Here is a 20,195-nt window from a genome sequence, read left to right on the forward strand (position 1 = left end):
AATAATCCCCACATATTCTCTCTCTAACCTAAGAAAAAATTTATACAGAAATCATCATTACATTATATTAGTGCATGCATCCCCACTTTAATCTTTTCCCCCATGATTTATCATACCAAATCATATCCATGTGTATACTTGAAGCTTCAGTAATAGCCACAGGGAGTCAGGGACATTGTTAAAGAATAAACAATATATATGCTCAATGAAGAACTAATCGCAATGCTCATCACTCTAAACAGGAATAGATTCTGGACTGATTTCAAAATAATCTTGGATGGATATATATAGTGGGAAAGGAGAATGTATGGACTTTTGTTGAATTTTGGGTTTGGTTTCTACTCAAATTCTGATTTTCCCTTTGTCGACGAAGGTCTCTCATGGCCTTAAACCTTAGATCATCACTATAGGTACTTGGTTTAGGAATCATGTCTGGAACAGTCATTCGCCCATGATACATGATAGGCCTTCGTGATACATGATAGGCAAGACTGATATATATAAATTATCCTATTACTATCATGCAAATATTGCTAGTAGCTACTCAACTAGTAAGTAATAATTGAAGCATTAACGATATATGTGTAATGAATCAAACAGGGATAGGAAGTTAGAAAGTACCAGATCTAAAAGGCAAACACAAATGTCACTTGGCATATAATTACTGTTGCTCTTTCCACTGAGAACTTCTAAGGCCACAACTCCAAAACTTATGAACATCTACTTTGTAGGTCAGATAACCCCATAATACATATTCTGGTGTCATATATCCATTGCAAATCAAAATCTCAATGTCTTATGATTCAACTCCAAAAATTAGAATATTTTGCTAACCTCAAATATAATTATTAAAATTATAACATATATAACTAGAAGTTCATTAATAAGATGGGAACTGACATAGTTCCAGCTACCTTGGTGCTAATGTGGGTCTTCTCCTCTTAATCAAGTTTAGCCAATCCAAAGTCAGATATTTTAGGATTTAAGTCTCCATCTAGCAACACATTAGTAGCTTTGATGTCTCTGTGGACAATCTTGAGTCTTGATTCTTCATGGTAAAAAGCTAAGGCCCTTGCTATCCCAATACATATCTTAAGCCTTGTAGGCCAGTCCAGTTTAAGCTGATTGATTTCTGGACCTACCAAAGAAGAAAATACTGCTGAGTCAACTCAATTACTCAAATAAGAAGAAACCAATAACCAGAAAACTCAAATCTGAATCCCATAGAGCTGACCATCCAGAAAATCAAGAAAAGAATCCAAGGATGGTCTGGAAGCCAGATAAGCTCACCTGACTTAATTTTTTGCTACATATAATTAAATTCAAATCATGGAAAAAATTTCATCTCATATTTTTTTTCGTAATAGCTCAATGCTAAGCAAGATTACATAATACTCACCAAATAATGCATGGACTAAGTTATTATTTTCCATGTACTCATAGACTAACAATAATTGCTCCCCTTCAATACAACATCCATGAAGCTTCACCAGATTTGGGTGTTGCAAACAAGAAATCATGCCTATTTCAGTTAAAAATTCACGATTTCCTTGCTTTGATTTAGATGAGAGTTGCTTAACTGCTATGACAGTACCATCAGGTAATTCACTCTGCACCGAACCTTATCGGATAAGCAGGAAAATCAATACTCAATGGGATCAGCCATGTAAGAGTAATACCTTTTTTTTTTTTTTTGGCTGAACGAGTAATACCTTGTACACAGGACCAAAATCACCTTCTCAAATTTTGTTGGCAGAATAGAAATCATTAGTGGCTGCTTTTATTTTTTTGAAGGTAAAAGTTCTTGTCTGCAAATTTAGTCCTGTAATATCTGTTCAAGGAGGCACATATGAAGCAGTATGATAAGGAATTGTCAGTTTTCTTTATAATTACTTTCATGAGTTACACTTAAGGAAAGATGATATGCTCATATGAAAATTATATGCTCAGGTGCATAAAAATTGTAAATTTTCATTGTAACTGCGCAGAAACTTATCATTGCTTGAATATAAAAAAATAATTCACCCTAACTAACACAATAAAATTTTGAAGAAAAAAAAAAAAAAAAACTTCTAATTAACTCATATACTTCTGATAAATTACAGATTGTCCCAAAAACTTAAATCATTAGGAAATGGTGAATTAATCACTTAACCATAAATCTAACCATCCCTCTCATATAGACCCAAAATGCCCCTTAATAAGTGTGGTCCAACACATGGGATATTTAACATTTTAAATAGGAGCTGGTTCTCACAGTTTCTGCATACAAACCCCAAGTAGAAACCACAAGTAGAAACCACAGACTCGGATTAAAGTAAAAGCCAAGACGCTATGAAATGTTTCATCAGTACTCTTTTCTTTCTTTCTTGTTAGTGCCAACACTATCTACCACTTTCTTTAAGCACAATATTTTGTTTTCCTTTTTACACTCACCCTACTTTCTTTTCTCAATAATTTCCCCTAGAAAGTAGGATGGTACTTGTTCAATTTTAAGAGCATTAACACTCACCATTTATACTTGCCACACTCCAGCTTTCTTGTTGTTGTTGCCCCAATATATGTAACTAGCTGAAAGGAAAATGACAAAGAATGGCAAGTAAAATATAAGAAACTATTTATTGGATAAAACTGGTTTTAGTTTTACCTTGTAGAGTTCAACTAACACATTGCCAAGAGATTCCTAGGAATCATAAGGGCAGAGATGACGAAAAGATTTGATAGCCTCAATTGCCTCATCAAATCGATCCAATTGTTTCATCACAATTGCCATTTCTTTCAAGGCACTATCAGCCAGGTCCCCAGCATTTATGGCAGACCAGAACAAGGAAATTGCCTTTCTTGGATCCGATCTATCAACAGTAGTTGGAGAAACAAACATTTAATAATATATATATATATATATATATAATCAATACAGAATGGAAAATAACAAAAATTCCAGATGGGTAATCTTCAAACATGAAAACTATCAAATTTTTATGGAAGAAAGGCTGGTCTCTAAAATCTGTATGATCAGCACAGTTCAGATACATTTTCTTTGGCTATTCTAAAAATTTTTTGATAAATGTTTCCTTGATTACTACTTCTCTTTTCTCACAATATTTTTAAGATAAGCTTCGTAACAAGAACCAAATCAATAACATTCAAGAACCAGGAAATTCCAAAAAGCAACGGGAACTTGCAATTCAATTCAATCAAATCAGAATCCAGAAAAAAACCCCTTAGTCTAAACCATATGAAAGCACAAAAAAATCTCAGGTACGGCATCATTGGCCTCAACTTCCGTGCCAGCGGTGGCATGGAAAACCCCATCTTGTTGTTGTTCCACATAGCCTTTTCTTAAAATTCAAATCTGGCAGTCACTTTCCTGAGAAAATCTTCAAACCCTTTTCTTGAATTTCCAAGAAAAGTGTTTTTTTTCTTTCAGTTGTTGGAGAAGCACTTTCTATTTAAGGATAACTTAGAGCATTCGGGAAGAGAGAGAGAGAGAGAGGATCAGATTTTCTGGGGAAAAACATACCCCTAGCACAGAAAGGTACCAGGCCACAGGCTGCATATGAGGAAGAAAAGATTATGTATTCAATATATTACAAGACTACATAGGCAATCTCAGAAAATTCTAAAGTACCTACCCTAGATAGGACCCTAATTGAACCACAAACAATCAGCCTCAGTTACCTACCCTAGATAAGACCCTAATTGAACCACAAACAATCAGCCTCAGTTCCCTAACCTATCAATGTCTAAATTCAAACTCCACTAAAAAAAATATGCTCTATCAACTATTTGTGCATCTATATAGAGCATGCTAAGAACAAAGTTTTCATTTTTCAACAAATAGATTACACTGTCCATATTGGGAAAGTAGAGAACATCAAAACAATGCAGAATTATCAAAATAAGGGAGTAGAAAACTGAAATGTCAAAAGTCAACCATTAAAAAAAGGTAGTAATAATAATAATCATAAATAGACAATTTAAACTTAATGAAATTACAAGCAGTTGCATACCAAGAAACCTTGCTGATCTGGAAAGGCAGCAACACATCTTGTCTGGTACTTTAGAGTTGAAGTGATTCTCTTGAACTCAGTCTGTTGGCATTTGGACCATGATTAGACTTGAAAATTTAAAGCAAAATAAAGGGAAGATAAGACAATGAGCACTCCCAATGACTCAAACACAATATATGTTTGAAATTTCACGGTATCTCAACCATTTGCTCATTATTATGTACACATATACTTTCTAATAACAATACAAGTACAAAACAAGGATATTTGTAAATCCCATGAAGAAGGCCATTGTAAAATTCAACTCCTTTTATTCTGAAGCTTGGAGTTCTACTTGTGCTTATTGAAACAACAAAGAAGTTACTCAACTCATATCACCATGATGCAAACCACAAAATACTTGTGTAGTTTAGTTTCTGGTATAAAGAGACAGTAAACTAATAGAAATGAGAAACAGCAAAGAAACCTATTCCATACCCAGTTCACAAAGCTTCCAACTAAATATTGATAAATACAAAGCTTCCATATATTTATCAAAGATGTAAACCAATATCAGGCATATATGTTTATGTCAACAAAATATACATATTTCTAGAATCACACTTGTGCAGTGATTAGATGATAAAGCCACCCATTTGTTGAACCGTACAAGCAAACAAAGAAACATGCCAACCAAAATAATGTATCTCATATTTTGTCTGTGGGACTCACAGGAGAATCCTTAGCAACAAGAAATGAGGAGGCACTTGTGAGTCGTGCTGCTAGCATCCCCAAATAATATGTAAGGAGTCATGTTCATAAGATTAAAATTCTGCATCCAACTTCTGGTGGTTATGGAAAAAAAATGCACTAACCTTTTAGGGTGTTGATACAAAAAGGTCTCTATACTGCATAGAAATCATTTCTCTTGTTACAGCACTTGTAAGCATCTCTCTTAGTAGCTACAGACCACTTGGGTTTTTCCTGTGTTTTTTTCAACCCAAAATTTGCTTTCACAGCAGTCTAAGGAATGCAGTAAAAGCTAAAGAAAGTACTGAATAATGACTATCATCACTGCCTCAAATTTGTTCGGAAAAAATAAATAAATGAACTAGTCAATCGCAAAATAAGGTTTTGCTAACAATAGCAAAAAGTTAATGTCACATACAGTGAATCGATTAGCAGCTGATAAATTTATAATAATAAGTTGGAAATACAAATTTGAAGCCAGGACCCTCCACCCTATCTTGTTTTCTATCAAGTCCAAACACATGCACACAGAATCAATTATTCATTGGGGAACGGGGTGTGGAGAAGAATCAATGATTCATTGGAACACTTAAAAGCAATAGCAAATTTAATTTTAAGGGCCAGAAAAGACCAAAAAATAAGATTATCCAATAAGCTAAAGCTAGAAATTGATAACCCCTAATACTGTGCAGAGATACCCTTACATGATCACATTCTAGAAGCCTAGATCTACATATCAAAAGTAGATGAAAAAAGTTCTCATAATAGATCAATTAGCAGCCTTGTATCTCAGCACCTAATAATTGGAAGGAAACCAACAGAACAATTAGCAGTCAAGGGCACAAAAGCATCAAGTTGCAAACATAATAGATCAAGAGCATGCAAAACGATATATAGTGCCAAAGAAACCATATGTTGGATAATTATGTCATAACTAGTGAGTGCCAAAATTTGTTCAAGTATATAGAATATAAAAAATTAAAAAAAAAAAATTCACAATTAGCAACAAAATCAGTAAAAACCACACCGATGAAAGCACAAAGAAAAGCCCATTAGTCTATAAAACCCCTTCGCCGGGAAAAATCTTGTTGTTGTACATGCCACAAATTTCAGAGGAGAAACATAGAAAATAAATGAAAAATCTTTTAAAACATCAGGAACATGAAAATTAATTCAAGTTCGTATACATTTGAAAGGATATTCCTCACCAGAGAAAATCTTCAGACCCTTTTCTTGATTTGAGAGATTGGAAACTTTGTACATAACTTCCTCATCACCGTCAGTAGTCTGCAAAAACAGAAGAAATTTTTTTTAATTAAATTAAATTAAGAAATTAAGTATTTCAAAATTAAAAACCCATTTGAAGAGAGAGAATCAGATTTTCTGGGGAAAATCTTTGAACCCGTTTCTTGAATTGAATACGTCTGTTTTTGTGGTAAGGAAAACCACTTTCTTGAGGGAAAATTTTCTGCTTTTGAAGATGGGATGGATTGGGTTATCCGGGAAAGTGTGAGAAAAAAAGTGAGAATTTTTTCAGAGAGAAAAGTGGAGAAAGGGTGAGGGAAAGTGAGAGAGAGGAATTGAAAAGACTAGCCGTTTATAAATTATATATAGACTAGCCGTTGCACGTGCGACTTTCTTTCATATAAACCCAAAACAAAATGACGTCTCAGATGATATGCTGATTTTCAATTTTTTTTTTTTAAAATACCAATTTTAAAATCTTTTTTGGTGAATAAAAAATCATTGTTCTTTTTTTCACCCCTTCTTCTTTGTGCTTTCAAAATACCAATTGATGGAATAACCATTTAAAATTTTTTTGGAAAGTAATGAAAATAATTTATTAAAAAATCTTTGTTCTTATGTTCTTATGTTTTAAAAAAATTAAAGGACAAATTACAACTTACCCACCTGTAGTTTGGTCGAAATTTAAGTTGCTATTTATGATTTAAATTTTGACACTTTACCAACCTAAGGTTAACTCAGTTAAAATACTGTAACTCACATCTGTTAAAAATATGGCTAAATATGTAATTTTGCTTCACTTTTATATCCCTCTCCTCCAAAAATACAAAAAAAAAAAAAAAAATACAAGATCAATTAAGATCAAAAAGAATCTAATGGAATACTTGCTCTATGAAATTTCAAACCACATGTAAACAACTTAAATTTCAGTCAAAACTTAGGTGGGTAAAGTGTCAAATTTCAAATCATAGATAGATAATTTAAATTTCGGTCAAACCACAAGTGAATAAGTTGTAATTTGCCCAAAATTAAAGAGTTGGTTTATTTGTTTGTGTGGTTTTTCTCTCATTGATATTATCATTAAGCCCAAAAAAAGAAAAAAAAATCGTTATATTTTTGTATCTTAATATCTCATATTTTGTATTGGTGTTTTAAATTTTAATATTACTTTTTCTTTTTATATTTCCCTCTACTTTAAGTTGTACTAGAATAACTGGTAGCAAAACCATTTACGCTTAGGATTATAAATCTGTATTATGTTATTATATGTGTAACATATGACTTACTAATTTACAAATATAGAATCACTTAATTATAATACTATAATTACAATACAGTGTTCAAGTACCTTTAAAAATCCTTTTTTATTATTTTAGCAAGAGTAAGGCTTCCATACATTAATTTGAATTGTAATATCAATATGGATATGTTTTAACAAGGTCGCTTTTAGTTTTCATAATAATTAGGTGACATAGTTTTTTTATTTGACTCTAGGAACCAAATTCAAAATTTTATATTAAAATAACGATATAAAAAAATATCCACATTCAAAAGTTTATGAGTCAACATTAGAAAAAACATGATTTGAACTTGTTTAGACCTAATTTAATTCTTGTTTCTTGTTAGGTTGATTTATCCAAAAAGTGAGTGACTTCTAATTAGTTTTAAGTTACTTAATTTATCATTATTGCTAACTCTAAATATCAAATTTTAAAAAAATTTTAAAAAAAAATTGGGGTCTTAAAACTTTGTGTCAAGATTAGAAAACAGTAACCAAATTTCCATTATATATATATATATATATATATTCCCTTATGGTTCATTTTTAATCTTCTTTTAGCATTTAGAATTAGTTTGACTTCTTTAGACTTCGGGTTCAGAATTGCTTGTATCTAACACTTGAATTAATGCAAGTTGTTTGCTCATTTAGAGCATCCACAGCAAATGTTGCAAAAAAAATGTCATTTTGCCACGCTAAAGACCTACTTTATTATTTTACCACATCATTTTACAACATTTTATTTATCAGATGTTTTATCATTCAATCCTATACATTAAAATAATATTTACTACACATTAAAATAATATATTATCCCACCCTCCATTATCATCAACAACACCAACAGCCACCACTGGCCATCACCCCCACAGCCCACCACCACTGCCACTGTCACCTCCCATAGCCCACAGCCCACCACCACCATTAAATCAACCCAAATTGCAGCCCAAAAAAAAAAAAAAAAAAAAAAAAACCGACAGCCACCACCGGCCATCACCCCCACAGCCCACCACCACTGCCACTGTCACCGCCCATAGCCCACAACCCACCACCACCATCAGATCAACCCAAATTGTAGCACAAAAAAAAAAAAAACCCCACAACCAGAGAGAGGCAGAGTGAAAGGAGAGGGAAGAGGGTGAGATCAGCGAGATCGAGCGTGGCAGAGCGCGCTATTGTCATCGGAGTTATGTCGTCTTCGCTGCCGTTGAACATCCATGACTGGTCGAAGAGAGAGGGAACCGGAGAGTGAGAGAGAAGAGAAAAGAAAAAAATGAAGAGAGAGGAGAGAGAAAAGAGAATATAAAACAATAAAATTTTTGCAACATTTGTCCATACCGTTGCAAATTTGCAACAGTACTGTAGTCATGTTGTATAATTTTTGAGATTTGGCACATCTCATAAAACACTATTTTTGTGTTTGGTGTGGTAAATGTGCCAAATATTTGACATTTGGCACGTTTGTTACACCTGCTGTGGATGCTCTTACATTCGAACTAGTTTTTATTTTAGCTACTTGTGTTTGAATCATTAAGCGACCATTCAAAGCCCATAAATTAATCGATGATGGGCCTGACAGAGATGTTTTTATCAAAGTCCTATGTTTGCGAATTGTTGAAATTATATTATATGTAAAAAATAAAATAATTATTATTTAATTTAAATTGCAAGACTTAGCTTGAAGAATTTTTCATGTCTCCAATTAAATGGAAAAAAATACCTTCTAGGTTTAGCACCAAAAAGAAATTTTCTGTAAAGTGTGCAACCATTGATGATCAATTTTCCATAACAATTTAAGGTGTCAATTTAGATTTTTTTTTTAAAAATTTTATGAGAAAAGTAAAAGCGTATATATATATATATATGAGAAATGATATGTCCACAACATTTTCACAACATTTTTACAACAAATCCTTAGTGGTAGGTTGTTACTGGTTGTTATTCTTAGAGCAAAAATTTAATCTTAGTGTTAAGTTCAAATTTGAACCAATAATAACTAACCACCTATGATTTGTTGTAAAAATATTGTGGACGCAACACCTCTCTCTCTCTCTCCATATATGTGTGTGTGTGTGTGAAGTTATGATTTTTATTTTTTAAAGAAACAAAAACACATATGAGAGAGGGAAAGATGTTCTTATATAAAGACACACCACAAACTCCACTCAAAAGTAACGGTAACTTTTAGGGTCTGTTTGGTTGGAGAGGTGAAAAAGTAGAAGGATGGAAAACGGTGAGAGGATAGAAAAGTGAGAGAATAAAAAATATTTTAATTTTCCACTATTTTGTTTAGTTGGGAATGAAAAAATGGATGAATGAAAAAAGTGAGTTTGTATAATTACTTATATACCCTTGTTAAAAAATGATGCATAATTAAAATAAAAAAGTGACAAGTAATTAAAAAAAAAAGGCAATCACACAAATTTATTAAATAATAAAAATTATGTCTAGACAAAAAATCATATCTAGCTAAAAAAAAAAAAAAACAAAACATAGCACCACATACGGCCCAGGAAATCAAAAGAAAAAATTATTAAAAAAAAAGAGGTAACATTCCCAGGAAGTGAAAATAATAATAATATTATTATTATTAATATTAATAATAAATGCCTTAAAAGGGCAAATGCAGGAAAGCAAAAAAAAAAAAAAAAAAATCCAAGGCAACTGGACTAAATTAGTGCAATGGGCAATTTTGTTATTTACCCATCAAACTCCCCCCACCAAGTTTTCTCTCTATTTTGGAGAGACAAGTTTTGGGTGGACCTGAGTGTAAAATGCCTGGGCCTCACCAAATAAATTTATCTCCCTACCTCTTTACCAAACAACATCCTTTTCCATTTTCTCTCCGAGGTTTTCCATCTATTATATTTCATCTCTAATCAAAAACACCCTTAAAGGAGTTTAGGGTAAGTTATACTACGCACAACACATTTTTTTAAACAATATGAGACAATTACTTTTATTATTATTATTATTATTTTTAGAAACAAAGAAATAAATACACATGCACAAGGAAAAGGGAAAAAGGATGTCAAGTTATGATTTATGTAGTATAAAGTGAAAAACAAAAATTAAGATAAATGATTTGTATTCATCGTAACAGAGCTTATGTCAAGTGCTTGATAACATTAACAACAAACCTTAATCCTAAATTGTTAGGTGGACTATGGATCCTTAGCAAATTAATTTAGAATTGGCCAAATTTTGGAGTAGGCCATGTCATGTGCTTGATAAAATACCCCTTATATTATACTTTGGATTGAAAGATGAGTGCGTAAATACTAAATAGCCCCTCTCTTGGTCTCTTTGTGTGCCGTCCAAAATCTAGTGTGGTCATCCAAAAAATAAAAGGGGAAAAGAAAAAAAGATTCGAACCCCTATGCCACTTGCAACATTTTCAGAAGTCCTCCTCGTCTGCAATGGAGATTGGAGACCCTCAACTTGAATTTCACACTCTCTATCCTTCAAAGCTTAGATTACCAATCTACATTTAGAAAAATTACAGGTATAGCTGTTTATATGTGGCAACTGAGTATTTCCATGAATTCAGAAGACAAGAGATAGGAAGATGCCCGATCCAAATCACAAAAAATAGCCCATGCTGCAAGACAATGTGCTGGAGCATTACAACCCATATTAATAAAAGATAATCAACAAATTTTAGGAAGCCTAAATTCACTAGGCGAACTCATTGGGATTTCATCTAATTGGTTTTGAAACTTATATTTAAAGGGTATATATTTTATGGATCTAAATTGATTTTGAAAATCAAAATTAAATTATATGCATATTATGGTTATGATGATAGGAGTAGCATTCCCCAATTTGGGAAGAAGTAAACCTAATAGAAAGAAAAGCGTACTTTGGTTGAAGTCTTTCCAGGGGGTTTTCTTGGTGAGAACAGCACTAGTCAATAGCTTAGTATACGTTCATAAAAAAATAGCTTAGTATATGGCTGTCTGTGGTGGCTTTTAGTTTTTTAGGAGGGGGTATTATTTTATTTTTAGGTCATTGTTTGAGCATAAATTTCGTAGTTAAAAGGTCCATTTTTCTTCATGGGGACGTAGAATAATCTTTCGAAGTAGATATGTCTAAACTAAGCTTATGCTCCTCCGATTATTTTTTGAAGCATGTATTTTATTTTTATTTAAAAAAAAAAATCCATATCATCTGTTTGATTGTTAATAGTTCCATTTCTATTTTCATAGTAATTCACTTTGAATTGCTAATTAAATACAAGTACACATATTATTTTGATAATTGGATTCTTTGTTACATAGTAAAGAGGGAATTTGGTAAAAATATTCAGGATTTCTTGTGAGGTACACCATTACATCAATTTATAGAAGTTATTCAGCAAAATAATAATAATAATAAATAAATAAATAATAGAAGTTAAAATTGCTTTAGATTTGGCTAATCTAAAAGTGCATTTTTCTATTTATCATGACTTTTTTTACTTCTATCTACATTAAACTTTTTTCCCCCCCAAATTAAAAATATTCTTCCTTTACTCGTTTTTTACCCATAGAATTACTCTTTCAGCTCCCTACTCTTTCCCATTTATTGCACTTGTGTATACGTGTAGTTAATTTTTTTTTTTTTTTTTTTATGAGAAGAATGTGTATTTAATTTGGTATTAAAAAAATTGATCACTATCCGCTTTATTCATTAAAAAAAAAAAAAAAAAAAAAATTTTGATCAACTGCTACAAGAATTTAGAAACAGCAGAGACCTTTGAGATACATAAACGCTTTTTATTTTTGAGATACATAAACTAGTTGCTACAACTGACAACTCGATGACTTATTTATATGCCAAATTTCTTGCTGCTATCATTTTTCAACTTTTATTATAATAATTGTCTAGTTAACTTGCTTCTATTTTTTAGATTACGAAGAGATTAATAGATGCATGGCAGTATGGCACATTGAATGAAGCAAATAGCAATGCTTGCTTTCAAAAGATTAACTTATTTTACCTTATTTAAATTGCAAAAAGTACTCTTTAAAATCAAGGTTGGTAAATGGCACCCACACCTTCAAAAAGTGCAAGGCATAATTAATAAAGAAATGTGTGATATCTAAAGAACGAATAAATAATAACAAAAGAACCAAGAACCAACTTTCTTTCATCATTTCTCTGTTGAAAACATGAGTAATTGTCTCATATTGCTATTGGATACAAAATTATATAATGCAACTATAGCCGCAATACTAATATTCCAACTAATAAATGGTCAAAGAGTGCTAATGTAGACAGTTTCAATCTGGAATATCGAGATATAGACAGCTAATACGGACTGTCAAATATAATGGTCAAAGAGTGCTAATATAGACAGCTTCAATCTGAATATCTTCTCCAGCTAAAACTTTACATGGAGATTTCAAGACCGATCATCTGAAAACAGGCAAGGCACTCAGATTCAATACTCAAAAGGAAAATGAAAAGAATTAGCATGATGGAAACGAAAAGCTAATTACTGAATTTGACTCTAAATTAGATAAAGAGAAATAGTTGAAAATAATATGAAAGCAACTGAGTTGTTAATTCACAAATGAAAACATAGAACATATATCAAAATTAGCAGATTGTTCTATACTCCAACTCATTCTCAGTTAGCAGATTTTTTTCTTAGGCTCTTATTTCTCAACAACTTTCTTCTTTACTGTCCAAGATGAGTGTTAAAAATATACATAGTATTGGTTCTCATCTTGAGGGGGAGTATCAAAGTTTAAATCAGAAAGGAAGAAAAGAAGAGGATCAGAAGCAAGGAAAAAAAAAACTCACCTTTTTGGAATTTCCTTACTAATGCACACACACTACTGGTTATTAATTATTACCCCCATTGTCTCACAACATAGTAGCACAAGCGGCCAATTTGATTTAACAAAATCATGATATTTGTTGAACAAAAATTTGTACCAGTTCATAAAAATCAAACTGAGGATAAAGCGAATGAATATACTGCAACATATTGCAGTTGGCAAATGAAACAGAAAAGTTCTATTAGTTATGAAGGAAAAGGCTTATCCTGCAAGGACTGGGAGCAGTTTTCTCACTTAATAAATAAGTTGTGGAACTGAGAATTTCCTTTTCCCTCCCTCCCTCCCTCCCTCCCTCAAACACCAACAATTAAAATGCCAAAATTCAATTTATGAAACTTGTTTATTTTCAACAAATTTGTTAGAATCTGGAATTCTCTAAAAAACTCTTCCCCACTCTCTCTCTCTCTCTGAAACTCTCACCAAACATGAACTTCCAATTTTATTGAATGAAAGATTGTTACAACACAGCTTATATACAGTCTGAGAGGCTAATGCTAAGCAAAAAAAATCTCTACCAAAAGGAAAATATCTACCAAAGCTAACAAACTTAGAAACAGAATCTAACCGAAATATTTAGATAACCTTCTAACCTTTATATGATCATAGCTAGCAGGGTCTGCCCTCCAGCATCTCCATCCTCCTGCTTAGGCCTATAGGAAACAAGATTTCAATAAGCAATTTTTATTTCTTAGAACAACAATATAAAAAAAATAAAAATAAACAACATCATCAAAAAATAAACAAAAAACATCAAAAACCACAACATACCATCGGTTCTGAATGTGGGCTCGAACTATAAAGATGATGCACAAAACCAAAGCAGCTGCCCAGCGAATCAAAGGCCATGGAATTGGAGCGAAATAAAGGAAGTGGGATGCGATCATGATAATAACCAGTAGAACCATAGGCATAACCATATCCACTATCTCAAGCAAGTTAGTGCTAACCTTACGAATGAGCACAATGTAATTACTGAAAAAGAAACATGAAACAAATGAGCAAGTATAGAAAAGAAAATTACAAATATGAAAGCAAAGAGTAATGGCCTGTTTGGAAGTTTAGAGAGGGAGGAGAGTAGAGGGGAACGGTTCCCCTCCACTCCCACTTCCTCTCCCTCAATCAGAACGAACTATAAGGATATTGAATTTTGGACAAATTGTAAAGTTCGAACAGCAGCACGCATTAAGACAACACAGCCGTGAAAATTCCAAAAGGTGCAAGGACTGGACACAAACTTTGAGTGCTTCTAGTAACTACAACCGACTTTCATTCCCAACTTATATACATCAAATTACCAATACATATCAACCACTTCAAGTCAGTATATAAGGCTAATCACAACACACTAATATAAATGTCATATGTACATGCATAAATACATACACTCGCACGAGCACACACCCATATATAATGCCCAATTGACACCAACATAGAGAAATCCAACACAATGAACTTTATCTCCGCTAATTAAAATCAATGTCCTCCAACCCTAAACCTTAGAAACATAATAATTTCCCCAACCCTAGCATTGAAGCCACAGTGTGACTTAGAAATTACAATCGTTCTTAAATCTTATAAATTACAATCATTCTTGAAATCAGATAATTAAGAACCTTGTAACTTGTAAGTAATCAATGATAAACACTCAATTTTGTGAGACAAAGATAGATCAAACCCCTAATCTAGCATTGCAAGTGAACAGAGCGAATGAAAACAACAAATAAAACTAACTTAACGCACTGTTTGGTTGGCGAGAAAGTGTAGGAAAACGATAAATGTGAAAATTTGTTATGTTTTCTCAAACAAGAGAGAGAGAGAGAGAGAGCTTATGGGGAGGAGAGATGCCGCACTTTAATTCTCCAATTTGGGGAAATTAAAAATGAGGGGTTAGAAGTGGTTGAAACCCCTCCCCCTCCTTCTTTAAAAAACTTCCAAACAAGATAATTGAATTACTCTCCCTCCCTCTACTCTACTCCCCCTCCTTTTTTAAACTTCCAAACAAGCCATAAACCCACCGCAAAACCCTAACTCCAAACCCATTCTCCTCTCCAACATAACATTTCGATCATGGATGCTTTGTTCGTACTCACCTAGCTCTTCTTCTTCGTTTTTTCTCAAGAATCAACCCTCCTCCATTACATTGTGTACAACTACCGTGCTTTGTTGGAAGAGATTATAGACGTAGCGCTTCCTCCGATTCTGTTGGGCATTCTTGTCCTTGGAGTGCATTCCGTTGTCAAATCGTATTCATGAGGATGGAAGCGCTGGATTGCCATTTTGACTCTCTGCCGCATGTATGAGATGGTTCTACAAAGGCAAAGCGCATTCCACCTGCGGTAAGTTTTCTTTTGTTTTGTTTTTCTTTTTGGTTCTTATGATTCCATTTGGTGTGTGTTCTGATTTGATCGAGTTGTGAAATGGTGTTAAATGGTAGGATATGAGAGGGAGGAGAGTAAATTGATTGTTTCATATTGTCAAACCACCTCTACCTCATTCTTTTCTCTGCCTAATTAACAAATAATTTGTGTTTTTTTTTTTTTTTTTTTTTTTTTTAATGTTTGTGTCTACCTTATTCAATGATGTGTAGTCCAAAATTTGTATGGAAACAAGAAAAAGAAAACTTATGAACATGCAGAACAATCCGAGAGAAACCAAATCACCCATACAATCCATTTCACAATTACCAAACTATTCTAGGATCTCTCTATTTTCATTGAAAAAGGTAGACACAAACATAAACCAAAAAAAAAAAAATACACAAATTATTTGTTAATTAAGCAGAGAAAAGAATGAGATAGAGGTGGTTTGACAATATGAAACAATCAATTTACTGTACTCCATCTCATATTCTACCATTTAACACCATTTCACAACTCGATCAAATCAGAACACACACCAAATGGAATCATAAGAAACAAAAAGAAAAACAAAACAAAACAAAACAAATCTTACCGCGGGTGGAATGCGCTTTGCCTTTGTAGAACCATCTCATACATGCGGCAGAGAGTCAAAATGGCAATCCAGCACTTCCATCCTCGTGAATACGATTTAACAACGGAATGCACTCCAAGGACAAGAATGCCCAACAGAATCGGAGGAAGCGCTACGTCTATAATCTCTTCCAACAAAGCACGGTACACCATGTAATGGAGGAGGGTTGATTCTTGAGAAAAAACGAAGAAGAAGAGCAGGTGAGTACGAACAAAGCATCCATGATCGAATGTTATGTTGGGGGAGGAGAATGGGTTTGGAGTTAGGGTTTTGCAGTGGGTTTAGTGTTTGGGTTTAGTGTTTGTGTAGAGAGGGAGAGGCTTTAGCGAGTTCTTTGAGTACCCTTTAAAAGAAAAACAAAACAAAACATTAGAACTTCTTAAAAAAAATTAAAAAATTAGAACTTTTCTAATTAAGTCATTCTAATTAAGTGTTTTGGCAAGGCGAGAGGAAATTCCTTTTTGTCATTTCACCTTTTGAATGATCACCTTGAATAGAATGAGTCCTTGATAGTAAAAATATTTTAATGCCATAAGTCATGGTTTTGTTATGTTATTCGGCATGGAAGGCTCATGGTTCTTTTTTTTTTTTTTTTTTTTTTTTTTTTTTTTTTTTTTAGAAAGTACTACTACCAGTTAAAGTGTCATGCTTTGCAGGGTTTTATTCATGAACATATATATAATATAATTATTTGCGCAAAAGAAATATATACTATAATTTATTTGAGAAATAATAAACAAATGAATAGTTATTACTAGCCTCATCATGATGAGACTTTTTTTATTTTTTTAGGTTTAAGGTCTGTTTAGATAGAATTTATTTTATTGAAACTAAAAACTGAAAACACTGTAAAAAAATAATTTTTAAATGTGTAAATAGTACCGTGGGATCTATTTTTAATGAAAAAATTGCTGAAAAGTAAAGTTTGTTGGACCCGTGTACTGTTTACTGTTGAAAAGTCAAAAACATGCTGCTAGGGAAAAAAAAAAGAAAAGAAACGCAAATGTGGATCCACATACAGATACTTAGTCTCATCATTTTACATTTTTATAACCAAATTTTCATAGAGAAAGAGTTAACTATTCACAAGATATGTAACTGAGAAAGTAGAATAAATTTTGTTTAGAGACTTAACAATTTTGACAAGAAAACACTTAACTATTAAGAAGAATTCAATATATGAAACCGAGAGTGTGGAAGAAAATAGTGTTAGATAGAAATAAGATGAAAGAATAAAGTAGAAACTGAAGAAATATTGTGGATTTGCAGTTTAAGAGACCACAACGCAAGAAAAGGGAAGAGAGGAACAGATGAAAGACGAATTTTCTTTTTTAGAAAGTTGCAATTAGTTTGTGAGTGGGGGTTTTTTTTATTTTTTTATTACCTCTATATATTAAGAGAATTCAAAAAATTAGTTATTGTCTTTTTGACTTTTAAAGATACTCATAATTTAATTAACTTATTCTTATTCTTAAAACATAAGAAATGAGGTTAAAACCGTAAATAGGAAAGAATTAAAAACAAACAAAAAAAAAAATGAAAAACCTATATGCTAAAAACTCTACACTAGATAGTAGATGGCAAAATTTGCTGAACAACATATTTTTAGAAAAATAGTATGTGGATGAAACAGTTTAGTAACTTGGATTGTTTTTGGAACCAAAATCGAGTTTCCCAAACTCGATTTATGCTTGGATTCATCTAACATGGATTAAAAAAAAACACATAGAACTCGAGTTTAGAAACCTTGAGTTCCATTAAAAAAAAAAAAAAAAATTTACTTGCAAGGAACTCGAGTTTGTTATACTCGAGTTCCAAGCAAGGATAAATAAAATATCAAAGGTACTCAAGTACCTCTTTTTTTTTGCCTTTTCTATTTTTTTTTTCTTTTTTTAAATCCATGTCAGATTAATCCAAGAGTAAATCGAGTTTGGGAAACTCGATTTTGGGTTGGAACTCGAATTCCAAAAATAGTCCAACTTGCTAAATACTTTCAGTCACATGCTATTTATCTAGTATTTTTCTAAAAAGATGTTATTTAGCAAATTTTGCCATAGTAGATAGATACAAAGTTGCTACCATTAAATTGCAAATTACAAATTACACATTTAAAATTTGGGGGTGTTTGGATATTACATCTTGAAGTTTGGGGAGTAAAATCCAAACACCAATAAAATTTAAGGAGTAAAATCCAAATTCTAAAACATTAGGGTATAAAATCCAAAAACCTCCAAACTTTAGAGGGTTAAATTTTTTGAAATTTTATAATGTAAAATCCAAACACTCAAATTTTAGGAATATAATTTGCAATTTACCCAAAAAAAAAAAAACTTCCCCACCTTCTGTAAAAAAAAAAAAAAAAAAAAAAAAAAACACGGCATATTTTATATTAGAAAAAAAAAAAAAGTATCCCAATTTTTGTCAAAATAAAAACTACCTTATCCGGTAGTGGTTTTAGAAGATGGGATAGTATTTTCTTTTTGACAGGACTTGGGATAGATTTTTTTTTTTTTTTTTTAATAGGAAAAAGAACTTTGTGTCTATATAGTATCTTGCGGAGAGTTTTTGCCCGTAGATTTTCGCTTTTTGGTTTTAAATTTTGGTCTTTTCATGGTTTTAACCTCATTTCTTATATTTTAGGGATAAGGATAAGTTTTCAGTCAAAAATAAAAAGAAAAGAATAAGGATAAGTTAATTAAATTAGGGGTATTTTTATAAGTAAAAAAATGTAATAAATAACTTTCTTAATCTTCTTAATATATAGAAATTACATAATTTTAAAATTCTCATCTAATGCTTCAAATAACTACAATGAAGTAATTTTTCACTACTATTTTACATATTTTAATAGTAATAAAGAAATTAAAGTTATACATCTACCGTGTAAAAAATAAAAATTGTGATTTTTTTTCTTGATTAGTGTTTAACTAGCTAAAGTCTTGTGCGTAGTGTTACTCATCAACTTATATACCATATAATTTACTTGAGAAATATTAACTAAATGAATAATTCACACATGCACACGTGCATATGTATATATATATATATATAAAGAGAGAGAGAGCGAGAGAGAGAGAGAGAGAGTTCATATATAGTTTCAATTAATAATCACAACAATGTGACTAAATCTAGAATTAGGTTATACATGAAAAAGTAGATCATACTATCTCAATAAGGTTAAAGAAGTTAAAGTTGTACCTTATGAAAGAGATTAAAAAAAAAAATTGTAATTTTGTAAGATATATCATATATAAGATACAGGAAAATAACACGTATAAGAGGGCATAATAATGAACCTCATAGTTTAAGCATTATAAAGTATTAATTGTAATAACTTAGTAGTGTGCAAATAATATTTTCTTGGGTGTGTCCGATACTTGTTCAAGATTAAACATAGAGACAAAGAGAGATAAATATTTGAAAACAAATCCATGTGATGGTTTTTGTTTATTGGATAGGTTGGAGGCTTTTTTTCTTTTCTTTTTTTCTTTTTTTTTAGTGTGAGTATTGCTACAAAGCCGTTGATGCTATGCTTGCAACTTTATTAAGAGAAGATATAGGTTAGTAGAATGAATTCTAAGTAAATAAATTAGCAGATATAACAAAACAATTACTTGAAAAAAAAAAAATAAATAAAAAAACTATAGTTCTACACATGAGGCTAAGAGAGGAAGAAAAAAGAGGAGGATAAAGATAACAGATGAAATACTAATGATAATATGGAGTAGAACTTTCAACGGATATAGCTTTCTCAAGGTGTGTAGAAACAATTGAACTAATCGTATAAGAGGGCTGGGAACTTTTGGTTTCGTTTTTTTTTTTTTTTTTTTTTTTTGAAAAATGGTTCTGTAGTTGAATTGCTCAATATATGTTTAGAAAACCTTAACCAAAATTTATAGTTTTCAAAATTAAAGTAGACTAGTAGCTAACTTGTGCGATGCATGGGATATATTTCACTTTGCTTGAAGCTACAATCACTTAAAAATTAAAAAAACATAAATAATTCCAATATAAGATAAACTTGAAAATGAAAAAAAACATAAATAATTCCAATACAAAATAAATGTTGAAGATAGATAGAGAGATTGATAAAATAAAAATTATTCTTCG

The 20,195-nt window shown here is 31.7% G+C and overlaps 1 protein-coding gene and 1 long non-coding RNA gene across 5 annotated transcripts; both read right to left on the bottom strand.

Annotated features, from left to right (window-relative positions):
* Positions 1-549: 549 nt before the first annotated feature.
* Positions 550-6,305, bottom strand: LOC115989101. 3 transcript variants are annotated; one of them, XR_004091779.1, is made up of 5 exons: positions 4,868-6,305; positions 4,014-4,094; positions 2,513-2,852; positions 1,713-1,831; positions 550-1,621 (listed from the first exon to the last, which is right to left on the bottom strand). It is a non-coding gene; the product is annotated as an uncharacterized LOC115989101 (long non-coding RNA). The 3 variants fall into 3 exon arrangements; XR_004091778.1 differs by having other exon boundaries at positions 550-1,138; positions 1,400-1,831; XR_004091777.1 differs by lacking the exon at positions 550-1,621 and having other exon boundaries at positions 1,681-1,831; positions 4,868-4,976; positions 5,951-6,305.
* A 6,065-nt stretch (positions 6,306-12,370) lies between these two features.
* LOC115989257 lies at positions 12,371-16,589 on the bottom strand. Of its 2 annotated transcripts, none has more exons than XR_004091853.1 (4): positions 16,559-16,589; positions 13,863-14,066; positions 13,685-13,744; positions 12,371-12,666 (listed from the first exon to the last, which is right to left on the bottom strand). XR_004091853.1 is itself a non-coding variant. In XM_031112928.1 (4 exons), the coding sequence occupies exons 1-3, from the start codon at positions 16,235-16,237 to the stop codon at positions 13,687-13,689; spliced, it is 453 nt and encodes a 150-aa protein (XP_030968788.1). In that variant the 5' UTR covers positions 16,238-16,524; the 3' UTR covers positions 12,371-12,666; positions 13,685-13,686. The 2 variants fall into 2 exon arrangements, 1 of the variants encoding a protein (XP_030968788.1); XM_031112928.1 differs by lacking the exon at positions 16,559-16,589 and adding an exon at positions 16,047-16,524.
* Between the last annotated feature and the right edge of the window lie 3,606 nt (positions 16,590-20,195).

Source organism: Quercus lobata, chromosome 5, assembly GCF_001633185.2.
Source record: "Quercus lobata isolate SW786 chromosome 5, ValleyOak3.0 Primary Assembly, whole genome shotgun sequence".
Taxonomy (NCBI): Eukaryota; Viridiplantae; Streptophyta; class Magnoliopsida; order Fagales; family Fagaceae; genus Quercus; species Quercus lobata.

Coding starts and splice junctions, on each gene's coding strand:
- LOC115989257 (XM_031112928.1), bottom strand. CDS start 16,237: ATGGTGTACCGTGCTTTGTTGGAAGAGATTATAGACGTAGCGCTTCCT. Junction 14,067..16,046: donor CAAAGCGCATTCCACCCGCG/GTAAGATTTGTT, acceptor TTTCTTTTTCAG/TAATTACATTGTGCTCATTC. Junction 13,745..13,862: donor GCCCACATTCAGAACCGATG/GTATGTTGTGGT, acceptor TGTTTCCTATAG/GCCTAAGCAGGAGGATGGAG.